This window comes from Chlamydotis macqueenii, chromosome 3, assembly GCF_036417535.1.
Source record: "Chlamydotis macqueenii isolate bChlMac1 chromosome 3, bChlMac1.mat, whole genome shotgun sequence".
NCBI classification, from domain to species: Eukaryota; Metazoa; Chordata; class Aves; order Otidiformes; family Otididae; genus Chlamydotis; species Chlamydotis macqueenii.
The window spans coordinates 76,773,512-76,792,683 of NC_141558.1; the positions used below are offsets into that span (position 1 = coordinate 76,773,512).

General features: G+C 40.0%; 1 protein-coding gene across 1 annotated transcript in view; it reads left to right on the forward strand.

Moving 5' to 3' along the window:
- The window catches only part of PTPN14 (protein tyrosine phosphatase non-receptor type 14), a 117,419-nt gene that overhangs the window by 39,572 nt on the left and 58,675 nt on the right, over positions 1-19,172 (forward strand). The window contains exons 2-3 of the mRNA XM_086744566.1: positions 820-1,145; positions 8,694-8,863. Coding sequence (XP_086600692.1) covers positions 972-1,145; positions 8,694-8,863 — 344 coding nt within the window. The 5' untranslated portion in view covers positions 820-971. The remainder of the gene's footprint in view (positions 1-819; positions 1,146-8,693; positions 8,864-19,172) is intronic.

Below are 19,172 nucleotides of genomic sequence, written 5' to 3' on the forward strand. Positions count from 1 at the left end.
TGGGTCTCACAGATGAGATAGCTTCTTAAATGTCATTATTTCTAGTTCTTCTATCTACTTTGTATTTTGGCTTAACAGTTGCATGTGTCCCTGAATAATTTCAGGAGTAGTAGAAACAACATCTAGAATATGTGTTCTCTTCCTCCCACTCAGTTTTATCCTGGTCTCTGACAGCTGCTCCTGCAGTTACTCATCCCACCTGAAAGGGTGAAATGCAGAATTGCTTTGGAGCTGAAAGTGAGGAAAATGTCAGGGATTGCTTCAGAGGAGCCTTCTCTGAAATGTCTTGGATGCTTCTTGCCTTTCACATGCATACTTCAGGTTTGATTTTTCAGAGGTGCCGAGGGCCTGCATTTCCTGCTGACTGCAGCCAGCCTTTCTTCTTTCAGAATCACACCTCTTTTAAATGCCTCTATCCCTTAGCTTTTTAAGCTAGCTTTCAAAGCTGGCCTGAGGGCACCAAAACTTAACTTGAAGATTATGTTATAGACCCCTGTGGTGGGGGTAATGGTGGGAGAGTTAGCACCTCTGGATGTGTGCCCTGTAGAGCTGCTGTTTGTGCTCAGCTTCTGAAAGAATGGTTTTGCAATTAAATCTGTGCTTTAAATTCAGCACCAAAGTAGAATTTTGAAAGATGTGTTGTATAAGGTGTTCTTTTGGGAGACGCAGTAAGTACCTGCCAGTCCTGTGTGTGGAGGTGTTTATTTTATGGTTTTAAATGTAATGTAACTCTTATCCTTTAAACTTTTTTCTTTTCCACTGATCTTTAGGAACATCTTATTTCACACTTAACTCTACTTACTTGTATGTATTTTGCAGGAATCCCTTGAAGCTCACCCTGGGAATGGACAGCTACCTCCATTTCTGGAGGAGAGTAGTGCCGATTGAAGAAGCCTTCAAGGCAAGTCAACAAGTGTGCTGATTACTCTTGGAAGAGTACAGGGAAAGAGCAACCTGCCAGGCCAACAGCCATGCCTTTCGGGCTGAAACTGCGACGGACCAGACGCTACAACGTCTTGAGCAAGAACTGCTTTGTGACAAGGATCCGTCTGCTGGACAGCAATGTGATTGAGTGCACCCTCTCTGTGGAGAGCACGGGGCAGGAGTGCTTGGAAGCTGTTGCTCAGAGGCTGGAATTACGTGAGGTAAGAGTAACCCAGGAAAGACCATCTGTCACTGTATAATTGGACACATTTTTAGCTTCGGCAATCTGTTTATTTGAATCATGTTATTCTCATAGCTGGCCAGATATGATCAGCAGCTGGAGCTTGGACAAACATACTCTGGTTGCATGAAAGCTGAAGGCAGAATGGCTTTCAGGGTTTTGTGCTGTTGCTCGTTCATCGTGGCTTTGAGAGCTCTTTGTAATATGAAGGTGAGGTTTCTTCTTTTCTTAGAAAGCGATGGGTGTTAATTTCTGAACCAAGATGTCAAGGGCCAAGCTACAGTAACTTTTATCTGAATGGAACTCTGTTTTCACCAACATTGCTGGTTGAGTTATGCCAGTGGGATGGAGACCACTGGCTTTTAAAAATCCACCTTCATATAAATATAGTCTTGTTACTAACATACTGAAAGAGGCAACAGTTGTGTTACTAGCGGGAGCAGCAAGCTTGAGGATGGTGGGGTTTTTCTTCCTTTTATTTAACTGAAATATTTCACATCTGAAACTCTGAAAAGCTTCTTGTACATTCTCAATGCTTCTAAAAAGGATGAAGAAACCCAGTCTTACTTCATTAAAGACTGAAATCCTTTATTTTCTACTTCTTGCTGTAGAGTTCAGTGTTTATTTTAAGTTTTGAGGCCTTTTTAGAAATAGCTCTCCAATATGCATGGCACAAATTAACTGTCTTCTATTTCTTACCTTCTGTGGACTCCTTACATGTATCCTGCATGCTTCTAGGCTTTTGCAAATCACATGTTGAAAACTATTGCCTGGAAATTGCTGCGTTATCATCTGACTGTCCTGGCTGATGCTTTCTGTAAGCAGCTGGGAAATCTAATAATCTTGCTCTCTTTCATTTGTTGGTCCAGGGCTTTTTGCAATGGTGGCAGCTGGAAGGTAGCATATGAGTAACTAGTGCAGGTGAAAACTACACATTTTTGTACATCAATAATGATAAAGAATGAGAGAAGAATCTCGCTCTCTGTGTGTGTGCAGAATAGGCAGGAGAACGTGCAGGCAGGAATAGAGCACAGTCAGAATATTGCATAGTGATTTTTCATACTTATTTTTTTATTTATGTGGATTTTAGTAGATGAAAATTTCCTAGTAATTTTTTTTTTAAAAAAAAAACTTTTTTTTTTTTTTTTTTTCCTCTCTGATGATGCTTTAGTTTATCCTTACTGAGAGGTTAGGTGCTTCCCTTTCGTTCCAGTGCAGAAAGGAGTGAAATGAATGAAGCTGTTCTCCTTGTATTCCTTGTGGGCTTATCTAGTTGGTGCAGCAGAAATCTGGGGCCTGATGATTCTCTCTGGAGGTCCACCTGCATTTGCAAACAATAGCTCCATCAGTGGGTTAGCATTCTTTTCCACAAAGCATTTTGTGATTTCAGAACATGTTTTGTTCCACTTTGGAACAAAGCATGAAGTTTCAAAATTTTCCAGAGAAAAGACATTAGACAGTAGAGTAACAAAGGAAGGAGTTTTGGTCAGTATTGAATTTCATGAGAGTTTTACATTGCTTTGCGGTTTTTATTTTATTTTATTTTATTTTCAAAATTATTTGTGTCATGCAAAAAGAAATATGTCAGCACAAAAAGTTTGTGTTTCAAGATAAAGAATATTTTAACAACACAGAAGAGAATGCTTTGATGTTGTTGGAACGCTTTCCCCTTCTTTCATCACTCTCCCTACTTCTTTTTCCAAACAAAGTTTTGGCAACGTTTAAACCAATTCTGTAAAGTTCAGATTTCAACAGTACAGCATTTTTTGACAGAAGTTGGTGGTTGTTTTTCTGGGGGGGTTTGTCTCTCTTTCTCATTGATTCGGGTAGCATCCATTGCTGCTTTAAGTGTTTAGGAGAAAAGAGAGTTACTGACCTCTTTCAACTCTGAGAGTATCTCGCTGTATCCTCTTCTGTTCCTTTCATAAGGAATAATTGGAGCTAGGAAGCTTGGAGATGCCTGGTGTTAGATACTGTCCTTTCCCTCAGACCCAAAATTCAGTGGTTGTTCTGCCCTTCTGGTATTTTTGCCATGGTTTGTAGGGAAACAAGGCTGAGGCAGTCATTTGGTGACTGTCCCCTTCCCTCTATAGGCCTACCATCCTTTTTGAACTTGCTGGCCAATCAAATTCTGCAGAAGGGTCAAAAATACATTGACAGAGCTCAAATTTCTACAAGATTTGTGCACCTGGGTAGCTCAGTAGAAGAGAGAAGCTGATTAAATGTACCAAGGAGAAAATTTTTGCAAGTGTCCATGTTGGAGAGAGACTTTAAATTCCTGAAATACAGCAAAAACTTCAGCTAGAATATGCCTTTTCTTAGGAATCCTGATCAGCAAACTATGATGTACAAGTAAGGAAGAAACTAAGCTTCATTAAATTCCACACTCACAAAACAGTACTAGAATCCTATTTGTCTCCTCCATGCTATCTGAGGAAAGAACATGTGTTCTCTTAAAAGCAAAGAACAATTTTTGTTCGATACTTTAGTTTGGTCTTATGTTTAAATAAATCACAGGTATACTCCAACTTTTACCTTCATGTTAGGTAAATCCATTTTTCAATCCAGCCAATTTCTTAGAAATAAACAAAAAACTGTCCAAACCTATACCCATGCTAAAAAGCCAAACTGTTTGAGATTACTGTATGTATTGTTGTGAAGGACTGTCGATCATTATTCCACACATGACTGAAAAACAGTATCTAATGGATTATGCATATTTCTATTTGATCTCTGGGGAATGCAGCTCCCTCCCTGACTGAGTCAGGGTTCACAAATAGGTCAGGAGAAAGTGTAGCCATGTAACTACTGTAAAATCTAGTTTTATCCTTTTCAGCAAAGCTCTTGACAAAGCATTAGGTCTTCTAGTTGAACGGTTACTGGTTCCAATAAAATGATCTCTTATTGCCAGCATTATGTAAAAAGTAAAGAGAAGGGGAGGAAGGGAAAGAGAAGAAAGACAAGGTCAGAAACATCATTTTATAATCTCGTATGTGCACAGATTATAAAAAGGATTTTTTTTCCAATATATAATGGCATTTTTCCCTGCAAGTGAGACTAAGTGAACCTGCTTGAAATAGTAGTGATCTGTATAGATCTGTTGTGAGATTTCATGTCTTTCTCCTTTTTTTTTCCTTTTTGATTCACTTTATTAAATGCTAAAAAGTTTAAAGATTTAATGTTCTGGTGTATTGTAAGGGGCGGGGGGGCGAGGGGGGGGAGCAAATCCTGTGCAGTCAAAATTATTCTTTTGAGCAGAATTTCACAGTGATACCTCCACCACTATGTGTGACACTGTGAAACCCAAACCAAAGCAGGAGGATGGCGGACTGAGCAATGCAGGTGATGGTGACCACTGTGCAGGGGTGGCCATTTTCTGCCATTCTGACAGGGGTTTTTTTTGTGCCCTAGAAGGTGTCCTCTCCTCATAGGGCATGACTGAAAACCTGTGTCCAGCAACCAAGTTGCCTTGAAATTTGTCTTGGTTTGACTCATCTTGCCAGCGAAGCTGGGATGGAGTTCAGCCAGTGCTTGGACAAGAGATCTTCTAGGAACAATTAGCTGCTGTAAATGATGCCTTCCCCTCTGTGCGAGCGCCCCAGGATAGCAGGGTTTAATGCTCTTTGCCTGGAGGAGCTGGAACTCTGCCTCTTTCTCAAGGATAAATATTTAGTTGGCTGCTTAACTAAATGCTTTAATAAACACCAATCCTGTCTCGTTGGATCCTTTTGAATGAGACTAGCTGGTTTAGTAAGTGTCTATCATCCCCTGTTGTTGATAATTCTACTCTCTTTGCCTGACATAAAGGCAGGGGTAGTTCTGGGGTAGTCCAAAATGACTATGTTGCCTCCTAAACTGGCAGCTATACCATCATCTTTTTAAGACTTCTCAGCAGTGGCTTTCTGTATTCAGTTTTCTTTTTGGACTTGCCGTATTTTGAGGATCGCCTTTTCATGTAGTGTTGTTGGGGCGTCCAGGTGGTCTGGTTCTTGTCTGCTGCTTTAGCAGAGGACCGCAGTTCATGGAGGAGTGTACCTGTTTCCTTGTACCATGTATGAGATCATGTGTGGTAGGTAAGACAAATTTTAAAACCTTGAGAGAAAATTAATGTAAACTCTAACCGTGCATTTCACGTATTTGCAGATTAGGCAGACCAAAAGCACTGGCAACTGAAGCTCTCTTTCTGCAGAATGGATGTGTGTGCATACGTTTAGCATTATGAAAAGCTTTTGACTTTGGCCACTTTGCTGATGTGCCTGTGTGTTACTTCAGAGTCTGCTGGGTATAGGTGTAGATATTTATACTATGAAAACTGGAGTGAAGTCAGTGGTTCACTTTGTACAGATGGACAAACAGTCCAGCTTTCAAAATAAACCTAGTTTTCAATCAGCTGCTTATGGAGAAAAAGATCCCATTTTTATACCACCTCATCTAATCTGTGGAGTGTCTCTACTGTAAAAACGTTCTGTGGGCTGGAGTGTATGGCAACACATGAGTTGGGTTCTGTAAGGCCTTCTGGACAGTCATGTGCCTGGTCATAGCATACTGAATTTGATGGTCCAGCCATTTCCCATTCCACGTTCCTCCTTTCCTGTTTGGGAATTACTAATGTTCGTAGGGGAGAGAATATCTTCAGGCATTCGCAGTAGTGGCTACAGAAGTCCATCCCCACTGTGGGCTGTGAAAAAATGCTAACGTTTTCCAGAAATAAAGTTCCTGGCAACAGGGAGCTGATAGTCAGATAACTGTGTTGGTTGTCTCTCCCAAGTGCATGTATTTGTGACTTGAGCTCTCCTCTGCAGTTCCTGTGCTTCATCTGCAATTGCTCAATCCTCTCCAGGCTGCTTTCCAGGAAAACAGTTGTCTTTTAGTTGTGTGAAATGCATGCTGCCGTGGTTGGTCCACTGTATCTGCTGTAGTCTAGAAGCTTGAAGACCCTTCCTCCTGTAGGAAATCTAAATTTTTGTTGTCCCCCTACCCCCACTCAAAGGGGAGGTACTGTGCTTATTTGAGCTGTTTAATTGCAATATCCTTAATCCATTGAATAACTCTTCTAGACTTCAGACTCCAATCATCTTAGTTGCTAGATGTTTTACAAGTACTTGACACTGCACATCTGGATCCTGGGTAATGCGAATGTTTACTTTTTAAAGTAACATTGAAGATCTATTTTCACAGCTCTGCACTGTTTCTTGCTGAGGATGAGCTGCTCTGCAGTGATTTTCTAGAGTTTATGTGTTAAAGGATTTCCTTATGAGGTGATAAAATCACTGCTTTTTTTTCTGCCTTCAGATGAGTTCCTTTGCTTTGCTGTTTCCACTGTCCCTCCCACCTTCATTTTAATCTAATTACTACCATGGTGAACTCATCAGAAAGAACTTTTTATCCAGTGATGACTAGAGAGGGAGAGTAGATGTGTATCAGTGAGTTGGTTAGTTTTGTTTTAATTTTATCCTATGGGAGATGCTGACTTCTTGATTTATTTGTGCCCTGGATCGATTGATCTATTGAGGATAAATTCTAGAAGGAAATATTACATTGATTCTCTTAAAAAAAAAAGAATTAGCGTGCTTCACTGTACCAAACTGAGCTTAAAGAGAAAGAACTGAGGTGTGTTCAAGCTATACTGCAGGTTTGTCAGGCTTAATTGAGAAATCAAGTTTAATTAGTTATAGTTTTAGTTAAATGCTAGTCTGGACGTTCTCCAAAGTTGAAAATATGTATGTAATGAGACCCTAGAGTAAATACACCTGCAGTCCAATTCAGAGTTTTTGCATTTGATTCTCTCCTGCATGCCCTCAGCTATAAAATAGTTGGGGCAGTTGGCTTCCTGTCATTTCTAAGCATTTGAATTTTTCAATATTGCATTAGTTGCTCATGTTTTACGCTGAATCATTGTCATGCAATGGTTTTCAGAGAGGTATCCTTACCAAAGTGAAACAGGCAGTAGATGGTGACTTTTGCAAAGTGTAATGGTTACAATTTATCTGCTATTTTTTAAGACTTTTTATTTAAAAGCATGAAAATCTGGGAAATCCAGGTCGAACTTTTTGAATGTATTAAGTCATTTCAAATGAAAGCTTTATAAAACAGCAAACAGGAGTTTTTCTATTCTTTATCTCAAATATCTTTATTTAAAAAATAGTGCTATGCATAAAGGATTGTGGCTGCCTATGGAAGGATTGTTGTCCAGGTAAGTTAAGCTATAACAAAAAAAAAAAAGTATTCTATTTGTTTTAGGGTTAATCTAATCTAATGGAAAGTACTGGAAAGCTTTCATTGAATAAAAAGTCAGTTGGATTAAACACTAAGAAAGTTTATTGAAATAAAATGAGAAAAATATGCAGAAAAAAAAATGATCCCACTTGGTGTCCACAAAAGTTCCTTTCATTCATGTTTCATTCATTGTAGTGTTAGTATAGAGTGGTATTTTATATTGAAGGCATTGCTGGAAATCTCCAGATGCTGTCAGCTGAAATACTGAAGATGTTGATATGAACTTCACAGTTAGGGCTACAGTCAGATTTCGAAACAACTGATGGATTAATTCCTTTGCTGAACATGAACACTTTTTTTTTTTTTTTTTTTTTTTCCTTTTCTTCAGATCTGTAGTCATAGTACTTGCTGTTGATTACAGTATGCATTTGCCTGCAGTAGTAGATCAGTGTGTTTAATACAGTGGTTTAAGGGCTTTTTGATAGAACCCTTCATGATGGATTGGTTATTCCTTCAGCTGCTTATTATAAACTTTTAGTATTTGAAGCTCTAGTTCTGAACACTATTCTTTGTTAATTACTCTCCACCAGCAGCAGTCCCATGTGGCTTATACAGGAGGTACTGCAGCCACTGAGATTTACCCAGGATAGGAAATAGCTGAGGTTCTCAACCTGGTATTTCTGTAAGAGCCTAGAGCAAACAACTTGTGGGACGCACATTTTAAGTGTAATCCTTGTCATAAAATCGTGTGAGTGCATTTGAAAGAAAAAAAAAAAAGTGTTCTGTATTGGGTAAATGGTTCTAATGGTTCTGGTATTGGAAGATATATTTTGACATATGCATGTGGATTTGCATTCTTTTTTATAGTTGAAAAAGTCTTTGTCCTTTGCATGCAGGGAGCCTGATGCAGAGTCTCATGAAGCCTTTGTGCTTTGGTTTAGACTTAGTGTTTGCTATCTGTTCGCAAGGCACAGGTGTAAGAGAAAACAAAGACTTGGACACTTTCTGTAAATCATTTATGTCACCTGTGCCACAATATCAGATAAAGCTCTTTAATATGCATTTGGGAGAGACGGTAAGGGGCAGATAGTACTCCATGAAGTATATTATATTGCAATATTAATTTGTGATTGTCTTCAAGATTGTCCTAGAAATAATGATAAAAAAAAAGATAGTTTAAAAAAATTATTCTGATTTTGCATATGGAAAAATTTACACAGAGCCATCTGTCCTTATTTGCATTTGTGTCATTGATTGTGTGTGTGATCTAGCTGATAAAGGTAAACTGACGCTATTTTGTTTCTTTATCTAGACGCACTATTTTGGCCTTTGGTTTCTCAGCAAGAGCCAGCAAGTCCGCTGGGTTGAACTGGAAAAGCCTCTGAAGAAGCAGCTGGACAAATTTGCCAATGAGCCTTTGCTTTTCTTTGGGGTAATGTTCTATGTGCCCAGTGTTTCCCGACTGCAGCAGGAGGTAACAAGGTATGTGGTTTCCCTCTGTTTGTACTGTTGTGATATAGCTGGGAGGGAATGGACAGTTGCTCCGTTTCTGGCATTCAATATTTGCTCAGGTATCATCTGTTTCTTTCCTTTCCTGATGATTGTCCAAATAGGAAAAAGTGAGAGAAGTCACCATTTGATTATATCTGTTTAGAAGGGGGAGGAAAAAAAAGGCATGACCAACTGCAGAAACTAAAAGAGAATAATAGATACATGTTTAAAAACCTGATGTAGATTTTAAAAGGGACCGTGGTGACCATACTATTTTTCTGTAACGTGCTACTGATTAAAAGGAAGCCGTAGGCAAAGGACCTCTGTATACAGTTTTAGTTTATTGTTCTTTGTCTACCTGTGCTTTGCTGAAAGTGAACTTTAGCATCTTTTCTGGGTTTTGCCCATCCCACTCCTAATTTTTGCCCTTACGTTTCACAAAAGGATTAAAATTGTTAGAGGGTATTACTCCTTTAATTATAATCATGGTGCACCTTTGCAAACAAACTTCAGTGGGTATTACTCTTTTATTCAGAACCCTGTGCTGCAGTTGTAACAACGCAACTGTTTTGAGGGGCTGTTCTTGTAAACCACATCACTGTGTGGTTTTTGCACATCTGTGCTGTATTTAAATTAAAAAAAAAAAAAGAGGGGGGAAAAAAAAGCCAACCTTACCCAAAAAGGGGTGGGTTTGTTTTCTTTTAAACCAAAATTATTTCATTTATCTGGTCTGGAGCAAAGTTGCATCGGCACAACTACAGGTAAAGTTTGGAGTACATGGGTGAGGGTGAGCGCTACAGGGTGGCAGAAGCCTCCCAAACTGAAAAAGCATGGTGGTCATATCTAAAAATGATGTATAAATAGTGGAGAAATAGTGGCTTCTAGAAGGTGTGCAAGATGTGAAGTGGTTTATGTTGCAGATTGTGTATTCTAAAGGATTTATTCTTAACACTGAACTGGAAAATTCACTTTGGTAGGATGCTAAAGATTTGATTCTTAAAGTGACAGCTGTCGAGCAGTCCCTTGATGACTGTGTATGCAGAATTCTTGCTAAAGAGTGGACTGAAAGCATCACAAAACTTAAGTTGCCCTGGGAACAGACTGAACATCGATGCTTGTCTGTATCTGTGTGTTCCTGCTTTGTATGCGTTGGGAGAGGGCAGCCTCATACCTTTTCCTTCAGAATTACTTAATATGCAGTCAGAATGTCTGAAATGTTCTGTTGCTCATTTTGTCAGCCCAATGCTGGCCTGGCTGTGTGCAAGGAAGCATTGTGTCTACTTGGATGCTATTATCTCTTCAAGCTGCAGCCTGCAGTGCTGATTGCTCATTCTTAGCTCACCTGCAGAGGTGTATTTGCTCATTCTGCCCAGACTGGTAATAACAAAACATTTCAGTGGCAATTGAACTTCGCAGCACTCTCAATTGGAGTGACTGCTGAATTGTTTTTCTTTCTGAAGTGATTGATAACGTAAGCTGCAGAGTCTTATAAGTGCCTCGTACGTTTCTTTAAATGTCTGCAGCAAAGCCAGCAGCTTACTAATGGATCTCAGATACTAAATAGCCTGTTAAGATTTTTTTTTTGTCTCCTGAAGTGGAATTGCTTCACTGTAGATGATGTGATTGCAGTGAAACTTCAACTGTGCAATTTTAGGTAGATGTGATAAACCTCATGTTTGAAGCAATGACTAATGGGGACATGGAGGGCTCTTCTGAAACAAATGGTGGAGAAAGGCTTTGTCTAAAGTGTGATTAGATGGACAGATGGGATTTTTTTTTTGGTAGGGTTTTTTTGGCTTTGTTTACTCTTGGTAGACTAACTAAGCATTTGTTTTGAAATTGAGACTGGCTACTTTTAGGAGTAAACTTGATCATGACACAATTGCCTGTGATGGTGAGGTAGGCACTGGACTTGCCCTGTCAGTGCTTATGTATTTGACTTATATTTACATATAAATGGCAAATCTGTCTTAAATGCAAAACTCATGATCAGACACTTCGTCTCCTTCTGGGAAGCTGCAGAATGACCACAAACAAACAAACCCAACGCCAAAACACAACCATCACCAAAGGCTGAAGCTGCAAAGTGACAGCACTGTTAGCAGTGAACCTGTTACCGTTGTAACCTCTTAGTGGAAACATCTCCAACCCTGAGCTTGCCTGGCCACATTTGGAGCTCAAGGTGAAACCCATCTCTCAGTCCAGGCTTTTAGTTAATTGTAGACTCCAGAATTTCCAGGGTTGATTAATATTCCTTTAAGATGATGAAAAGTCTTCCAAGAATACTTCAGCAAATAGGTATATAATCCAGAGTGTTCAAGCACCAAAGAACTGGTTTATTGAGATAGTTTACTCTACATCTGTTCTGTAGGATTATAGACTTTAGCTTGATAGTGGTTTCGAGAGATTTGTCCCAAATTGAATATTCCTCCATGCTTCTGGCCATGGCAGCCCCCCGCACCTGTCATCACGAAGAGTGGAAATGATAGAAGACTTTTAGGTTTTGTTGGTTGGGAGGAGCATTACTTATGGGGTTGGTCAGTGACTCTGAGGCACAGTCCCTTAATTTTTATTTGAAAGATCATCTGATTCTTCAAAACAATCTGTGGACCTCTTTGTGTTCTGCTATTGTTTGGCGATTGGGACCAACAGGAGGAATCTTTGTACAAATAAGACAATTTATACTTAGCAATAATAATATATTTATAATATATTTACAAATTCATAACTTCTTTACATTTTATCATTACTGTTGGAAGTCCAAAATGCTAATTATGTCTGCAGACTTCTGGATTTTAGCTGCCTGCAGGTGTTGGTAGTGGTCAGGAGCTCTTCATGGTTTTGCTGGTAACTTCCTGTATTGCACAAGCCAAATGTGGATGCAGAAGTAAAGGTGAGTAACACTGCTCCAAACGCTGTGTCTCCCAGTGGTGAACAGAGGCTATGGAAACCTGTCTGTATGTGACATGCTGGGAGAGGAGTGGAATATAGTAATCTAGTAAGAAGTCAGTACTGTCCTTCAGAGGTACGGTGTGGGAGTGTCAGTTGACTTGCTGAAGCTAAACGCAGGTAGCAGTGCTAAGCACAGTTGCAGAGTGGTTGAGTTTGGCAGGTACCATTGGAGATTGTCTGCTCAAAGTAGAGTCAACTGGAGGAGACTGATCGAGGACTGTGTTCTATTGGGCTCTTAATATCTCCATGGATGGAGAGACTGCACGCCTTCTCTGGGAAACCTGTTCCAGTGTTCAATCACTCTTGCATAAAAGAGGGAGTTTTATGTTTAGAAGGAATTTCTTGTATTTCAGTTCATGCCCAAATAACTTCATCATTTCAAAGGTGTAGATGGGTATTGAGTGACTGAGTGGGTGAATGGGTTACCTGGGTTGGCCATGTAACTGATTGTTGAGGACCTGTAGACCTGCAGGCATCTGCCATATAAACACAAGCACAGCCATGACTTAATGTGGGATGTCTGTAGTTTATTATCAGAAATACCTCTTACAAATTTAAGAAGGGCCTGTGGGATCCTTGAGAAAGAAAATGAAAAGATAAGACTGCCAGAGCAGTTTGTTCAGCTAACAGCTCTTTGAAGTCAACCTCTGAGGCCTGCAAGAAAAGATGAGGCAAAGACTACTCTGATGGACACATTAATCATTTTAATAGGTCAGAGCTGACTCTGTGGCTTGCAATTCTTCACTTATTTTTCACAAAATTGGCACTTGCTTAAAGATGCAAACATTAGTGGTGTGGTTTTTTTTTCCTCCTCAGGCAAAGTTAAGTGGAGCATTAGGACAGGGTAAGAAGAGCCAGCAGGACATCATCAGTCTTTTTCAGTTAGTGATTTTGAGTGCAAATGATGAGACTTCTCAGGACAGCCGTGTTTCTTGACCTGTGACAGAAGCTTCCTTTGGATGTCTTAGGGAAGTGTATAGAAAGCAGCTGTCAGTGGTAGAGTACCTGTCTCTCCTTTCTGGTAATGGCAATGAAATAAATGTTACTGCCTTGTCTTCCTTTCAATGTCATAGCACTGAGCCTTCTCCTAGGACAGCTATTTCCTACCCTCTATTCCTCTTATTTCCCTACTTCTTCTACTCTGTTTCTTTTGTCTTGGGTTGAGGTTCCCATCTGTACGTACCCCCTGATCTCAATCTTGTCTCCTTCAAGATCTCAGTGACTCCAGCCTCTCCCCCACCTGTAATCCTGGCATTCTACCTGTATCCAGTCCCACAGACATCTTCCAGGGAAAATTATGAATTAAAGGCCCATGATAATTTCCTAAGGTGTCAGTAAGAGTTCCACCATGTTGTAATTGCTATAATTTGGAAATTTGTAGAAGAATTTGCAATAAATCAAGTAAAAAAACCAAACCAACCAACCACAGAAACCCTCTCCAGGCTTGATGACAGCTACAGCAGGAGCCGTTTGGGTAGGAGTATCGGGGTTGGCGCATTAGCAAAAGGCATTTTTCATGGAAGGCTACTTAGACAATCTCTTTTTAGTCATCCAGCTGTTCTCAGAGTGAGCAGCCATCGCAGGTGGAGATGCTGGGCATGCTTTTGGCATATTTAAAGCACCTGGGATCCGCATACTGTCTGATATAAAGCAGTCTTTGTGATACTCTGTAGAGCAGATATTTGCATAGATTAGAAATATAAATCTGCTTTTTATTTTCTGCTAACTCCTCAGAGGGGAGGCATCCTTTCAACTATTTATTAAAAAAAAAAAAGTAAGTCTTTGTACAGTGTCTAAAATAAATGAGCTTGCTTTCATTGTGCTCTTGTTCCAAAAACAGAGAACCCACACACTCTTGTGGCTTTCTGAAAATGTGGGTGCAAAGCTGCTTTCTGCACAAGTATCAGACAATCCATGGTTTGGTGGTTTTTTTGGGCTGTTTGGGGTTTTTTTTTTTTTTGTTTTGGGTTTTTTTGGTTTTGTTTTTTTTTCTTTCCCCACAGTTGTAGGGGAAAACTCAAGTTAGATTTTGCTCCCCACAGTATCTCTGTCTTCACACATTATACTGTTGTCGCTCCTGTGAAGGAATGAAGGTGTGCTCTGGTCTGGGTTTCTTTTTTCTTTCTTGGAAGAAATTTTCAGTATCTTACTATGTTTTCTATACTCAGTAATATCTGATGGTGTTTGTGCTGTTGCAGGCTGGGACATAATCTGGCAAAATGAGAGTAGTTCCTATCCTGAGTGCCACCAGTGGGGCTGGTTCCCTGCGGTGCTGTGCACAGTACGTCTGGTACACACGACAATGTAGGGAGGGACAAATTCCAGCATCTACACTGTGCTGCATTGGGCTTTTGCCCCAAGTTCAACTGTCAGCTCTGCATTTTTTCCCTGAAGAATGTGCTGTACAGCGTTCCTGTGAAAGAAAACAGTTTTTGGAATGGGATGTCTGCACCTGCAAAGTGTGGGAATGAATGTGTTTGCAGGTGGAAAATTAGAGCCTGTGGCTGCCAAGCCTCTTTTCTGGAGAGCCTGTGAAAAATCAGCCTCAAACTTCTCCTTTAAGTGAACATTCATTTCCTCTGATGTTTTGCCGCCTTACCTTTTTCTTCACTGTTTCTTATAGCTGGGTTTTTGTTTTTTTTTTTTCCTGTTGTTTTTTAAGGAAATATTTCTTCTTTGCAATTCCTCACCTTCCTTATCCTTCAATAAGGGAAAATAGTGTTTGACTGTTTCATATTTACAGGGAAAAATGTTCTAGCGAATCTACTTTTTTTTTTTTTATAAACTCTAGACTTTTTTTTCCTTCCCCTCAAAAAAAGTCCTTCTTGAATGTCTCACCTACTTGAGCTTATCTTTGCTTTTAGTCTGCCTTGCTTTTATTTTTTGAACGAGGTAAAATTTCACATCCTCCTGTATTGCTAGCTTTGAATACAAGTACAATCAGCTGCCGTTTTGTACCAGTCACTGCTGTCTTTACATGATGCTTTTAATTGCTGTGTTAAGGCTGGATATCGCATATCCTCCTGTGCCAGTCTGGTTTTGTGGCAAGTTCGGTGATGTGGGACTCTTTTGGCTGTTAGGGTTGTAAGGTACATAAGGCTGCTTTGCTTTTCATGCTTGGTCACACCTGCAGCTTGTGGCTGTCTGTGAAGTGTCTGTGTGTACCTTTGAGTTCATGGTGATTGATTGGAGCACTGTGGTGACTTCATTGTCTGAAATGATTATTTTGTATATCACAGTATGTCAGAAAAAAACAGCACATCATGCACCATCTGATTTGTTCAGGACAACCTTGACTGTGCTTGCCTTGAAGTGATGGACTGTGACAGGTTGTGTAGCAACGCTTACTAATACACCTCTGGTAGACCCATGGGATATTTTTAATGCCAATCGTTCTTAAAAATTCAGAAACACTTAAAAAAAAATCTTTTTTTTTTCTATGAAAGTACAGAGAAATGTCATGCAGGATGAGAGGAAAAGAGAAGTATGTGGCTAAATTGGATGGGTCGGCAAATGAGCAAGAACTGAGTGACATAGGGCAAGTGGGAAGGTGGAGTATTTAAAAAAAATAAAAGGCCAGATTTTGGTCTCTCTCACCTGGAGATTTAAGTCAGGATTTAACCATTCAGTATTACTAGTGTAACAGAGTAGAAAAAGGTTTAATTTTCAGGCAGTGGAAACCTTACTGCCTTGTCCAAATTTGTCTCTTCCCAAGAACCTTTGTCATTTCATGTTTACAGCGTACTTCCCCACACATATTTTAAAAGCATGCCTGTTTTCTTGGGAAGATGGTATCTGGGAGCAGGCTGTGTAGCTTCCTGTGAAATAAATGCAGCCAGTTTCTCATTGTCCTCTTTTCTTGGAAATGTCGTAACTACTGTGCATGTGCGGATCGGCTGTGCTCTGCTTACAGAGCAGCTCTGTTCACGCCATGCAGGAGATGCCATGACACATAGCCCTCTGTCGGCACTAGGAAGAGCTCTGTGGCTTGCCTAGCTGGAAGGATGATGCACCTTATTCTTATTCTTGAGACATCGTGGTGGGGTCTTCCAGAGGAAGCAGCAGGAACTCTGGAACTGAAGTCTTATAAACTGACAGCAGGCAAAGAAAATTCTGCTGGAACTAGCAGAATGCTATTTGGTTTAGACTGTGGTTGTCAGCCTACCTGACCCTACAGGTCCTGGTCCTGATCGTGGTCCGGGTGCTGATCGTCTCATGACTGGGACTGCACTGAATCTTCTAAGGCTGGGAGAAAGGCAAGCTCTGAGATTCATTGCTGTGGAGGTAGTTGTGAACCTCCAGGCATCCCAGCTCTCTTCTGTTAGAGAAGACTGTGGACGGGTCCTGTAGTAACTTCATTATGGTTTTTTTTTTCCCTTTTTTTTTTTTTTTCTTCTTTTTTCCTTCTTCCAGCTGCAGGAATCTGGGACTAAACAGCAATGCTCTCAGCCACCTCAGCTACTGCCTGGGAGCTCACGTAGCCCAGGCAGGGGAGCAGCTCTGGAACTGCTTGCAAACTGGATGAGTCTTAAGAGCCCTGGGTGGCCACCCAGGCTTAGACAATCCGGGGTATTTGCGCTTTTGTGCTCCTTTGATGGTTTTATTGTTTTGTTTTAATTATTAAACTTTTTAAATATTAGTGGCTACTGCAGCATAAAAAACACACATTAGGCTTGTAGCCTGTCTTGTTGTAAACAAGCTAATACTTAATTAGCTTTAATGTTGTTTTTAGAGAACAGCAACAACAAATTATGTGCAGTATTTGCTTAGGTCTTCTTGTGCTCGTATTATTGCAGCATATGTGTTGTTTTGCTTTTCAGTAATATTCTTGAGTTGGTTCTTTTTGGATATGCATTTCCGTGGATGTTTAAACTTTGACTTAAAAATAAGAACTCCTTCAAGGCAGACCTAAGATTCAACATTAATTCCCTGTTTATAAAATAATTTGCTGAGGAGGGCAAACCCTTCTCCCAGCTGACTTTCTTCAGTGAATGGGGAGCTTGTTCTCTGTGTGTTGGTTGTTGAAAGCTGAGCTCTTTGTGCCAGATATTTTAAGAAACTGTTGATGCTTAGATCTAATCTATTACATTATGCTGTGCTTTTAGACCAGAAAGTGAATGTATTTTCATGTGTGTGGTTGGGCAGTACATATGTAGCAATTCTAAAAAATAGTGTTGCATGACTATAAATACAGCGTTGGATACTTCAGCCTGCATTCTTGCTTTAGTGTGTTTTGAAGGCAGTGGCTGTGATGGTTAGAAATATTCTAACAGGAATGTCTTGGCATTAGGCAGTATCACATTTACATCTGATCATGAGGAAATAATACTCATTTTATGTTCTGGGGCTTAGTCACGTGTTCTTGTGTATTGCTCTCCTGATGGGAACTATTTGTGTGTTCAGTTTTAGTAGAACAGATACTTTTGGAGTACTCTAGACTTTTTGCTGCCATCTAAAAGGGCCCAATAAAGGTCACACTTTGAGCTTCTACTCTTCTTATATGATAAAGATACTATTTACACACACTGCTGGAGCTTCCTCTCTGGTCCTAGGTAGACTAGCTTAAATCCTGCCATGCCAGTCATGCTGGTTGGAGGCATTTGCACTTGAGAAAAGGCACTTTGTAGCTTCCTTTCCTCTCCACTTGGGCACGTGTGCTGTTGGAGACCTTTGCTGAAGCTGTACATTGGTTGAGTGGCCTGAGTTTGCATTGAACACTGAGCAGCTCTTGCTGATTCCTGCAGGGATGTGAGGAATACGGATGGCTTTTACCATATTTGGGAGCAAGAAATTATTCTTTTTTTTTTTTTTTTTTTTAAATTCTGCACTTAGGTAGAAGGATGTAAGAATTGTATTGTTCATGTTTGTGATTTTTATTTAGTATGTTAGGATTTTCCTTAAACTCTGCAGCTCTTGAAATGAGGTAACGTTATAAATTTCAGTCTGGAATTTTTTTAGATGTTCAAAGCAAAACTCAAAATGGATTGGTAACTCAGCCAGGAAATAAAGGCATGAGAGGTATGACTCCAAGAACTCTATAGCTTTCAAAAACCGAAAGGAAAAAGAGCACCTAGCTTTACCAGATAAAGAGGTATCGTTCTTCAATAATAGCATGATTTTGAGGGGACTTGATTCATGGCTTATGAAACTTCAGAGATGACAGTACATTAATTGTGTATCGATTTCAGAAGTGCAGAGGGAGCCAGATGGATAGAAAAATGTAGGTATGTGCAGTAGGACAGAGGAGGAATCATAGAATATTTCAAGTTGGAAGGGTCCCATAAGCATCATTGAGTCTAACTCCCTGCTCTGCGCAGGATTACCTAAAACTAAATCATGCGTCTAAGATCATCATCCAGATGCTCCTTGAACTCCGACAAGCTTGGTGCTGTGACCACTTCCCTGGGGAGCCTGCTCCAGTGACTGACCACCCTCTCAGTGAAGAACCTTGTCCTAGTTGTCCAAGTTAAACTTCCCCTGACGCAGCTTCCTGCCATTTCCTTGAGTCCTATTCCTGGTCACCAAAGGAAGTGACTGTTTATGATTAGGACACGGCTGCAAAGCACTGTGTTAAAAATGTGTTTTGAATTGCATATGACAGTCGAGATTAATCACTGAGATAACCTGGAGCATCAGTTCTCTTCTGTTTAAATACTGTCCTTCTTGGCCTTTGGCTTTCCCCTGTTAGATTTCCCAGTGCCACACACACACATATGGTTGCATATTCTTAGCTGTATGGTTAACAGTACCTATGTCATGTGTCTGTATGTGTGTTTATGGAAAACCAGTTGAAAGTCTCTGCTTATATGATCTGAACATGTCCCCCGTTCTTGTTTTGTGTTTGTGGCAGGTTGTCTTACATAGTGCTGAAAAGTGATTTTAAATCTTCCTATAATTGGTGGTACAACACTCTAATGAAACATAGTTATATTTTGGAATTAAGAGGAAAGTTGCATCCTGCTTTCTTTGAACTGAAGACTGTCTTAAGATGAGAGAATGAGCATATGGATAGTAAGCTTCTGCTTACACAACTGGAGGATTTGTCAGAAGAAGTTGCATTTAACAACATGACCCAGCTAGATCTGCTCACACTTAACTCTACAAGAAACCTTCAGCTGGGTATTTACTCTCAAGAACTGTCAGGGTTAAAATAGGATGTAGAGATATAAAATGACAAACTAAGAATAGAGTTGGTTGCTTTTTTAATTATTATTATTATTTAATTATTTAATTAATTAATCGTTTCTAAACAGAAATAATATTCCGTAGACTTGAAAATCAAGTCTAATGTTTCCTGACAGATGGGAACACACTGCTGTCACCACAATGGACAGGGTTGCCTTGTTTC